This window comes from Macrobrachium nipponense, chromosome 28 (genome assembly GCF_015104395.2).
Source record: "Macrobrachium nipponense isolate FS-2020 chromosome 28, ASM1510439v2, whole genome shotgun sequence".
Taxonomy (NCBI): Eukaryota; Metazoa; Arthropoda; class Malacostraca; order Decapoda; family Palaemonidae; genus Macrobrachium; species Macrobrachium nipponense.
In genome coordinates this window covers 11,674,510-11,686,510 of record NC_087217.1, presented here as the reverse complement: position 1 = coordinate 11,686,510, position 12,001 = coordinate 11,674,510, and the positions used below count along the sequence as shown (strand labels likewise).

General features: G+C 37.1%; 1 protein-coding gene across 1 annotated transcript in view; it reads right to left on the bottom strand.

The window, feature by feature from the left end:
* LOC135201419 (ranBP2-like and GRIP domain-containing protein 4) overlaps positions 1–12,001 on the bottom strand; it is a 279,898-nt gene that overhangs the window by 250,241 nt on the left and 17,656 nt on the right. Inside the window, 5 exon segments of the mRNA XM_064230328.1 lie at positions 2,373–2,609; positions 2,816–3,194; positions 3,524–3,567; positions 3,570–3,640; positions 4,304–4,461. Coding sequence (XP_064086398.1) covers positions 2,373–2,609; positions 2,816–3,194; positions 3,524–3,567; positions 3,570–3,640; positions 4,304–4,461 — 889 coding nt within the window.

The following is a 12,001-nucleotide window of genomic DNA, read 5'->3' as shown; positions in this document are numbered from 1 at the left end:
TTTCATATTTCCTTGCTCACCAATTTATTCTATACCTACGATATTAAGAAAATCAAGATATGTGTAGAAGGGAGAACTGCCTCCAGACTGTACAGTCAGTATGGATTTAAACGCACGTGGAACTGGTTGAAATATTCGCAACAGCACCAAAAATGAGATGCCCGGTTGATAGAAAATCTGACTCCGTTTCTTGTTATTGCATAAAAAACCTTTATCAATCGTGAACTACGTAATTTATTTAGAATTCTGCGCAACGGAAAAGACAATATTTGATATCTGTAATGGGAGAAAGGTGGTTTTTTATCTCTGTTGTGTTATAAATTGGCCAGATATGCGATCAAACACGTGGGTGGACCAAAACAGCCCAGGCCAGACAGCTCCGCTCATTTTGTAAATACTATTGTTTGGCGTGCTAGGCTTACCCGATTCAGGTTTGTGCGATGCAGCTGCTGCTACTGCTACTCACAAAGAATTGCATTTTTCTTACTAATCCCAAGAGTTGACCATGGAAAATCCCAAGATTAACCAGAGAGAGAGAGAGAAGAGAGAGAGAGCGAGAGAGAGAGAGAGAGAATACAACTAATAAAAACAAAAACTACGTACTGTATGCAAAGCACACGCATCATCGTTAGCTTCCCGTGTGTTACGTGTAAACGTTCATTCTATCCAATGACTGCCCTCTGCTTCTGTTCTATTTATAGACATATGCCGTGGATGACACTAAGTTTGAACGTTACCATGTTCGTGATTTTCTGACTGTTGACGGCAAAAATTACTCGATAATTTTCTTTATATAATTATTTCTTTGTGAAAACAATAATATAATATGATCATTTTAACTTTAATGTATACGGGTATGAAAAATACCAGTGTGTCGTAGCGATGCGTCATCAATATAGTGGTATGAAAATACCACATGGTGTTGTAGCGATACGTAATCAATCACAAAGTACAAATCCTTTTCCCGGACCATCCTCAAAATTTTACGACTCTTCAACTGCAAGATCGATATGGCGAAATATATTATAGTCATACTTATTGTTGAAATTCACAAGTTGAACTCCAAAACATTATTAGATTTTGATTGTTATGTACATATATTTTTTACGTTTTACGGAATGTTTTGTTTTGAAAATAATAGCTATTAGTGAACATATGATATTAATTGTCCCACTATTTATTATAGGTGATCTTAATTATCTCACATTCATGTAACAGTATTATATTAATATTTATTTTAATAAACTGTAATTAATAAATAACAATAATGAAAAACAAAGGAAAAAAATGTTTTTGCTGCAGTAGTGATGTTTGTTTGATTATGCATCTGACCTCACATTTCCGAGATTGAAAAATTCCAAAAACCGAAACATTGGAATGTGTCCTGCACATTTTTTTAAACACGCACACAATGTCTACACATTTACTGATACCCGTTGGTGAAAGATTCAAATTTACAGTATTCGGTGTGTGAGAAGAGAGAGAGAGAGAGAGAGAGAGAGAGAGAGAGAGAGAGGAGGAGAGAGAGAGAGAGAGAGGGAGAGCGAGAGAGAGAGAGACAGAGAGAGAGAGGAGGACTCCAAGGCATGTTATTTTTACAATTATTTTACTATCTTGGTATTCTTTTTTAATCTTGAGATCTTCTATTAAATTCTTGAGATTAGTAAGAAAATTACTGTAACTTCACTAGCAGCAGCACACATCTGAACGACTCGGCCATTAGCACGCTAAACCACCAACCTTATGAACTGACCTCAGAAAAGGAACTCGCATGATACATGAGATACATGACAAAACCACTGTTTATTGGTGAAAATTTTGGGGTCGCATGATATGCGAGATCGCACGTTACTCGAGTATATACGGTAACTGTTGAAAACCAAAGGGAATTCAAGTGAATACTGGAAATTCACATGAATATGAAGCCCAATAAAAATTTCAGTGAAAACTGAACTAAATACTGGTGGTTCAGTACAAACAGAGGCCAATAAATACATCATGTGCATTGCAAATTCACATGCTCTATCTACAACACTCCCCTCCCTATCATTCTTTGCAACCACCTCCTCTACATATTGATGATCCTACCTTGATCTTTTCAACCTCCCAAGCAATCCTGTAACCACCAAAACAACAATCTACTCTCCTCTCCATGCATGCATAGCGGATATAAAAAAATTTCCCATCTTTCCAATTATTTCCAACTATGGCCCCAATCCTATAGATGCAACATCCAGTCCTACACATTACTACACTCATTGTTATTCCATAACTATATTAAAGATTTAAAAGTAGCTGTTGAATAACAACATACAATCACCAGAACTTCTACAATCATCCAACACCAAAACTGAATGGCTGCATGAACTTACCATGGGCATCTTTTGAAGCTGCTTTCTGACAAAAGACTGTAGCCACCAAAAATGCTAAGAGATCAAGATGGCATAGTGTTTCTGCAGCCCCTGTATTAATCTTATTTGATGAAAACTGAAGGCCTTCAAAGAGCGCAAAGGAATAGTAAGGCTGTGGTTCCTTAAGGTTACTTGGCGCTTGCTGCATACACAACCATACCATATCTCTCAAACTTGAGCAGTACATACTTCCCACCACTGTAGATGAGATGCAGAAGAAGACAATTAACTATTTTCAATTTATAATCCAGAGCAAGTATTTTCAACTTGATAATCTTTTCATATCTTACCAAAAGCCAAAACTGTCAATGCAACAGATTTAATCACCACAAATGAATTTTAACATCTCACTGGGAAAAAAAACTTCAAGCTGTTTTATCTTCAGGGACCAGCAATATACTCACCAGAATCCCACTTTTTAACTTGCTCAGGTTCAGGGTATGCTAACACAGCGGTGTAAAATTTGTCATCATTCATGAAGAAGCTGCTCTCCATGGTATTACTGTAAGAACTGCCAAATATTGTTGTGAAGATGTTTGCCTGAGCTTCTGTGTTGCTAATTTTCTGCTTTATGGTCTCTAGGAACTGCGATTTCTCTCCTTCTGTTTTGGCCATGTGATGCAAGACATGATAAGCCTGCGACAATCTGTGACAAGCTAATTTATACCAAAACTGTTCTTGAGAAGTCTGAGATTTGGATGGGTGGCCACCTTCAGATGGTCGGAAACGACAAGCATGAAACAGAAGAGCACCCGCACTTGTGTTGGTCTGTAACAGACTCTCCTAAAATAGAGAAAATTTTTGTAGGTGATAATAGAGAATAACTATCTACAAATTGCACTAGAGTAAAACCATAAAATATCATGTAAACAGACTCTTTTTATATCATGACAAAACAATCAATAACAATAGCAGTCTCTATCAATTACAGTTGTGCAACTATGTATATCTCATCAAAATTATCTCCCAACCAACAAATACTTTAACCATTTTATCACAGAAAGAGCAATTATACACTTACAAATTAAGCATGATAGACATGATCTAAAAACTCCCCAAATTCTAACAGAATAAAAGTTCACATAAAACAGTAATTCTCGAATATATCTCACCTTCTTTGAGCTATGTAACAAGACACTAGCCATGTGCATATAAGCTGTCCAACCATTATTTCAAAGACCTGATCTTCACCAACTATTTTCAGTGAGGTCATTAATGCCTGATCAAACCTGCAGGTATAACAACACCATTTTAATGTGTATAAACAAAATAAATACTTTCCTGAAAAATGCTTTAACATTCTAATGTAGTTTACCCAGACCATTCTTTCAATCCAACTCATTTTCCTTTCATGGCTAACAAAATTCTCCAACATGGTGTGAAACTTGAATCAAGAGTAAGCTGACAATATACAGCTCCATGAAGAAGGATTACCAACGAATTCCAAGAAAGTTAGTGTAGACAGTAGTCTGTTGGATCAAAGTGACAAACAATAAAACAAGTGAAAAAAAAAAAAACTAGCTGGAGGATGAAGAAACACTACATAACCATCTATATTTCCTACTACAGACTGGCCATGGTGTATATTATACACACCAATATTATGATTAGGCAGACTAAACAGACTAGTGAGTGTGTACACCTCTTTCTGTAGAACATAATACAAAAAAAGTGAACACCAAAAAGTCAATTCAACTGACCTGATTTATAACTACTGAATTACACAAAAATTAATATATAATAATCAAAACTTCACATGGTACTTAAAATAAAAAAAATTCAATTAACACAAAAAGCTAAACACAAAAAGCTAAACTATGACAAAATAAGACATCTACACATTTCATGTACATGTACAATATATTTGTCAAAAGTCAGGTCACCCCACTTACTTGTGTAATAGTGTTGATGCATCCATGTGTGTACACTGTGATAGAAGTGCAGTACTGCTGCTAGAAGCCAATGTGAGATACACAAGACGCTCCAACACTGACAAATAGTTACGATGGAATTCAACATCATCAACAACATCAGCTATGTTTCGATATACCTGCAATAAATATGTAAAATAGCCATGGGACACAAAATTTCTAAAGATCAGAGATACTTACTATTCACTGGAAAAAATAAAAGTGGCCCTTAGATAAGCAAGCACCTCCAGCACAGTCAATTCACCAAGAATTTCAAAACAACTTGTTCTAAGATGATATAGGAAAACAATCACAGTACATACACCCTACTACAGGCGGCCCGCGGTTAACGGCGCAATCACTCAACGGCGAATCGGTTTTACGGCGATCGTCAAAAATATTCATAAAAAAAATAAGGCGTTTTAAAGGTATATTTACGGCACAGTTTCACTTTTACAGGCGCCACTAGCGCAGTTTGTCACGAGTGCATACATATGTAGAAATGCCGTTCAGACCATAAAGGTTATGCAAATTATATTAACAAATTTTATGGAGAGTTATTACGTAGGTATTAGGGTAAAATATATGCCTCTGACGCTGTTCTATGCCGAGAATATCGAGTTACATAAGTGCAATTTAGCTATGGATGTGTCGATTCATAATTGTTCATGCTTTTGTTTAAAATGTGTGTGAAAATGTATTATGTGAAAGGCATTTTTATTTTTGATACAGAAATATGATACAAAGGCAGCTTTTGAAACTGCCCTTCACGATACCGAATACGATGTTTTTTTCATGTTCTTTCTTGTAAGCCGCCGCCTGCCGCTCTTCCGAAAATATCGATTTAAAAAAAGTGCAAATTAGCGATCGATGTCGATTTTATAAATGTTTATGCTTATATGTTTAAATGTGTATGAAAATGTATTATGAATAGGGTATTTTTATTTCTGTGCAGAAATATGATAAAAAGGCAGCTTTTGAAACTCCCCTTCAAGTTATCGACTACGATGTGTTTTTCAAGTTCGTTCTTGTATGCCGCCGCGGCATACAAGAACGAACTTGAAAAATAAAATACATCGTAGTCGATAACTTGAAGGGGAGTTTCACAAAAGCTGCCTTTTTATCATATTTCTGCACAGAAATAAAAATACCCTATTCGTAATACATTTTCATACACATTTTTAAACATAAAAGCATAAACATTTATAAATCGACACATCAATCGCTAATTTGCACTTTTTTTGCTGCCGTCTACCGCTCTTCCAAAAATATCGAGTTGTTGTTTGTTGAAAAAGAAAAAAAAAAAAAAAAAAAATAAAAAAAAAAAAAAAAAAAAAAAAAAAAAAAAAAAAAAAGCAAATTTAGCCATCGATGTGTCGATTTTTCAAATGTTTATGCTTTTATGTTTAAAATGTGTATGAAAATATATTGCGAAATAAAGGTATTTTCATTTTTGTACAGAAATAAGAATACAAAAATTTAAGGCAAAGGCCTTTGTAACTACGCTCCACGTTGTCAGGGGATGGTTTTTCATGTTCGTTCTTGTCCGCCAGTTCCGAAAATGCATTGTGTTATTTTATTAATTATGCATCTTTTCCTCTTTTCCATAAATCCTTTAAAAAGTTATACATTATTTCACTGTATCCAAGAATATTGTATGTATTCTCATATTATTGTATTTTAAAATACTACGGCAAACTTAAGGCCCGTATTCCGCGGAGCGGCCAATGTTGTGGTTTGAAATCAGCTGATGAATACGAGTCTGTTTCACCATAACGCAATTCTGAGCGAATGCTCTTGCTTCTAGTTAGCATAAACGAATATCTAGATACTTGACTTATATGAGACAGTTATTTTTCCTTATACAGCGTGTTTTTAGGGGTGTGAAAATATTTATTGAATATGTCTCGTTGTGAATGTGAACTACTATTTTTTTTTCGTTAACAGATTACGTTGGCGGCATGTTTTTTATTGCGTAAAAAAATTACGTGATTCGTTCGCAATACGTAATCCTTTATATCATCGTAATACGAACTTACGTTATTTATCTTATATCGGCGTGAAACCAACAGTAAAATGTGTTCTTTCAAGGACAGTAGTTTTGATAAAATGATTTTATCCCAATTTTATCTATGGTTGTGTGTGACGGCAGACGTTTACTGCAGTTTTTACCTTGTTGCCGATGTACGATAATAGTCATTAGCAGCTTGAACAGTTTTCTCAGCTTCAGTCATAATTAGGTTTAAATTTAACGGTATATTTCCCGATTGATCTTTAATCTATATTGATCTCTGATCTATAGCGAATAAAGTTATTACATTAAGATATCTCAGTTCTATTCTATACATAACGCCATTTATAACAAATACGGTAATGTTGCACTGTAGTACGATGATCGAAATACAAGCCAAACAGATGTGATCCAGTTCGGTTGTACTTAGAAAAAAAAAAAAAAGTAGTTTTCTCGTTCGGTTGTTCTGGTTGTACACGTTCACGCAACGAGTATAACGTTAAAACCATACTTTCATCATTCTCTTTTGCTGTTTATTGAACTTATGTAACTAGAAGATGGATAAAGTTAGGCCATTGTAATTTGATCTCTCATAAAATCGAACTATCGTAAGACTAATGATCGTAACCTGAACACTACAGCTACCTGTACACTGTATAAACTTTATTATATCTTTACATACTCTAGACACCATGTACTGTACAGTAAATTCTAATAGTACTATACTGCATAAATATAATTTTACTTATTGCGCCGTGGGATTACGGCCCCTTTGACTGGTCTAGAGTTTCGAAAGAAGGTGTGCGGCGGCCGTAGGCTTTAAAATCGCTCAGCGTCGAAAATCGCTTGGCGTCGGTGCCCAGGAACGGAACCCCTGCCGCTAACCGAGGGCCGCCTGTATTAGATACTAATTTGTTCATACATAACAATCTCTACTTGAAATATTACAAAACCCTCAGCAACTTCAAACAAAAGACTTCCTGGGAAAAGAAGCTAAAACAAAGCTAACAAGAATTTACAATCCAACACATGACATACTAAGGTAGTTCACAAATAGTAGGGGGGAAATGTCTAAAAAGTGAGGGTTCCTGCCATCGAGCTGTGTCTAAAGCAATTTTGCTGTTGAATCTGTTAGGTCCTTAAAAACTCAAAAGTAGATGTTAGCATTTTTTGCATCTTATCTTCCATATTTGGCGGGCTGCTAAAGTTCCATCCCAGACTTAATTTTCAAGATTAAGAGTTCATTTTTGGCTCCCTTTCTTGTCATTGCCTGAAGTATAGTATGCAACCATCAGAAATAAAAAAATATTATCATATATAAATATTGGAATATACGACAGCGCGAAAAATAAATTTCATATATAATTGTATACAAATCGCGCTGTGACCAAAACGGCTGAAGCTATAATGAGTTAATTATTTTTTTTTGTATTGTACACTAAATTGCAATGATTTTGGTATATAACAAGTTGTAAAACGATCAAAGCAACACAGAGAAAATATTATCACAATATGATGCATGAATTCGTAACGCGCGGACGTAAAAAAAAAGCAGTTTTCAAAAAGTCACCAAAAATCTAAATATTGTGCTAGAGACTTCCCGTTTGGTGCAAAATAAAGGTAATTGATTGAATATTACTAGACTGTAAGTATTGTAGCTTACAATTGCAGTTTTCGACTATTTCGGTCGAGTTAAAGGTGACCAAAGGTCGAATTTTTTCTATATATCGTTATTTATATGAAAATATTTCAAAACTAATAAAAGCTACAACCATGGTTTGTTTTTTAGTTGTATTCTACATGAAATTGCACACATTTTCATATATAAAACTTTATGTAACGGCTAATTTAAAATGGTGCAAACATTACGACAATCGCACGAAAAAATTCACGATTCTTTCGGAAGAGTTACCGCACGGACGTAAGGAAGGTTTTTTTTTCATAAATTCACCATAAATCAAAATATTGTGCTAGAGACTTCCAATTTGTTGCAAAATAAAGGTAAATGATTGAATATTACTAGAATTTAATAGTTTTAGCTTACAATTGCATTTTTTTTACCATTTCGGTCGAGTTTAAGATGACCGAAGGTTGATATTTTGGCACATCGTTATTTATATGAAAATATTTCAAAACTGATAAAAGCTACAACCATGGGTTGTTTTTTGTTGTATTCTACATGAAATTGCACACATTTCCATATATAAAACCTTATGTAACGGCTAATATAAAACGGTGCAAACATTACGACAATCTGACGAAAAAATTTGATTTTTTCGGAAGTTACCGCGCGGACATAAGGAAAAAGTTTTTTTTTCATAAATTCACCATAAATCAAATATTGTGCTAGAGACTTCCAATTTGTAAAATGAAGGTAAATGATTGAATATTACTAAAATATAAGAGTTTTAGCTTACAATTGCATTGAAATTTTGGCACTTATCATTATTTAAATGAAAATATTTCAAAACTGAAAAAAGCTACAACCATGGGTTGTTTTTAGTTGTATTCTACATGAAATTGCACACATTTTCATATATAAAACTCTATGTAACAGCTAATAAAAAATGGTGCAAAAATTGTGTCAATGTGACGAAATAATTTCCGAGATGTGTCACTGATGCTTTTTATTGCGAGAAGAAAGAAATTCGCGCTTGCGCGCCTGGGTAAGGATTGTAAACAAAACAACAGCTTGATCCGTGAACTCCCAGCATCCCTCATGGTGCCCGATTTAAAAGTTTTTGCCAAGTACGCCTATAACTATTTTTCTGTAAATTTTTAAAAAATGATATTGTTATGTTACAATAAAGTTTCATACATACTTACCTGGCAGATATATACATAGCTAAGACTCCGTCGTCCCCGACAGAAATTCAAATTTCGCGCCACTCGCTACAGGTAGGTCAGGTGATCTACCGGCCTGCCCTGGGTGGCAGGACTAGGAACCATCCCCGTTTTCTATCATATTTTCTCTCTTCCACCTGTCTCCTGCGGGGAGGCTGGGTGGGCCTTTAATTGTATATATCTGCCAGGTAAGTATGTATGAAACTTTATTGTAACATAACAATATCATTTTCATACAATCAACTTACCTGTCAGATATATACATAGCTGATTGGCACCCTTCGGTGGAGGGTAAGAGACAGCTTCTATATGGAATAGACAGGTAAACAACATATGTTGTAGGTATAAATAAAACCTTGGTTCCTACCTGATAGGTGGTAGACTTCGTGGGTGTTTGCCCAGTAGTCTGCATCACCTCCCAAGAAACTTTAGCGAGATATATGATCTATGGCCAAGAGTTCTTGTGGGTCTGCGATGGGTCTTATCCGCTTACTCGGCAGAGCCTAAAAGGACTTTGTCAATGGGTGCTGATCCACTTATATGACAATACACCTTATGAAGGAGTCACACCAACCAATCCCGACCACCTTATCCTAACCATATGTTTAGAACTAAGGATTGTTCCGAGTTATCCCCGAACTCGTCACAACAACCGTAACTCAAAACCACTACGCACACATACATAATTTTCAAAAAAAAAATTATACTCAACTAATTGGATATGACAAGAATTCTCTTACTGAACAACATAGACGGCCGCCCGTGCGAGCCTAAGTCCTCCATTGTTCGAAGAGACTCTCGACCATATCCAAAAAGAAGAAAAAGTATATACATTTAAGGATTGGTGTCGGCTCCCGTACCCAGAATCGTATCCGCCGATACGAAAGGACCTAGAGAAAAACACTTCTCATATGTCACAGCACGTCTTTCAAGTAATGAGATGCAAATACTGAGTTGCATCTCCAAAATGTCGTATCTATGATGTTTTTAAGCGACATATTCTTATGAAACGAGAGAGACGTCGCTATAGCTCTCACTTCATGAGCTTTTACTCTCAAACAGTTGTAACTGTTCGTCAGGACAGACCTTATGAGCGTCTGTAATGACGTTTCTTACAAAGAATGCCAGCGCATTCTTCTTGGACATTAGTCTTGTGGGGTCTTTTACCGCGCACCAAAGACCTTGTCTAGAACCTCCCATCTGATGCTTTCTCTGAAGGTAGAACTTCAGAGCTCTAACAGGGCATAGAGACCTCTCTGCTTCTCTGCCTACGAGACTCGACAGTCCTTTGACTTCGAATGACTTAGGCCAGGGATTCGTGGGATTCTCGTTTTTCGCTAAAAACAGGGTCTTAAACGAGCAAATAGCCGAGTCTCCCTTGAATCCTACTTTATCCTGCAGAGCATGTAATTCACTAATTCTCTTTGCCGTAGCTAAAGATAATAGGAATAGGCATTTTCTGGTTATGTCTCTAAACGATGCCAGATGAGGAGGTTCGAATCTTTCCGATGACAGATACTTGAGGACTACGTCTAGGTTCCAGTTCGGAGATACTGGTTCCTTAGACTTTGAAGTCTCAAAAGACCTTATGAGATCGTGGAGATCTTTATTATTTGCCAGATCTAATCCTCTGTTCCTGAATACAGCCGAGAGCATACTTCTGTATCCTTTTATTGTGGATACGGCTAGATGAGATTTCTCTCTCAGGAATAGCAGGAAATCAGCAATTTCCGCTATAGAGGTAGAGGAGGAGGACAACTTCTTGGATCTACACCACCTTCTAAATACCTCCCACTTCGATTGGTATACTTTCGTAGTGGAGGTTCTGCGTGCTCTCGCGATCGCGCTTGCCACTTCGCGAGAAAAGCCTCTCGCTCTGACAAGTCTTTCGATAGTCGAAAGGCAGTCAGAGAGAGAGCGGGGAGGTTTTGATGGTACCTCTTGAAGTGTGGTTGTCTGAGAAGATCCGTCCTTCTTGGTAGGGATCTTGGAAAGTCTACGATCCACTCTACCACCTCCGTGAACCATTCCTGGGCCGGCCAAAAGGGGGCTATTAACGTCATCCTCGTCTCCTTTGACGCCACAAACTTTTTCATTACTAACCCCAGGATTTTGAATGGGGGAAAAGCATAAACGTCTACTCGAGACCAATTTAGCAGGAAGGCGTCTACCATAAGTGCTCTTGGATCTTCCACGACCGAGCAAAACACTGGGAGCCTTTTTTGAAATGAATGTTGCGAAGAGATCCCATGAGGAGTCCCCACAGAGACCAGAGATCGAGACACACTCCCTCGTGTAGTGTCCATTCTGTATGAAGGACCTGGTTCCTCCTGCTGAGCCTGTCCGCCCTCACATTCTTTACTCCCTGTACGAACCTTGTCAGTAGGGAGATGTTCCTGTGAGACGTCCAAAGTAATAGGTCTCGTCAGCTCGTAAAGGAACGGAGTAGTGCGTCCCTCCCTGTTTCCGAATGTAGGCAAGTGCGGTGGTGTTGTCCACGTTTACTTGCACTACCTTGTTTGACACCAGAGGTTCTAGGCTCTTCAAAGCCAGATGTACGGCGAAGAGCTCTTTGCAGTTTATGTGCCAAGTCACCTGTGCTGGTTCCCAGGTGCCTGACACCTCTTCTGAGCCTAATGTCGCTCCCCAACCTTTCTCCGACGCGTCGGAGTACAACACTAGGTCTGGGTTCTGTGTTTTTTTTAGAGAGATCCCTTTGTTCTCTTCTAGAGGGGGCAACCACCACTCTAGGTGCGACTTTATCTCCACTGGAATGGGAAAAACGTCCGAAAGTTGTCCGGTTTTCCAGCTCCAAGACTTCTTGA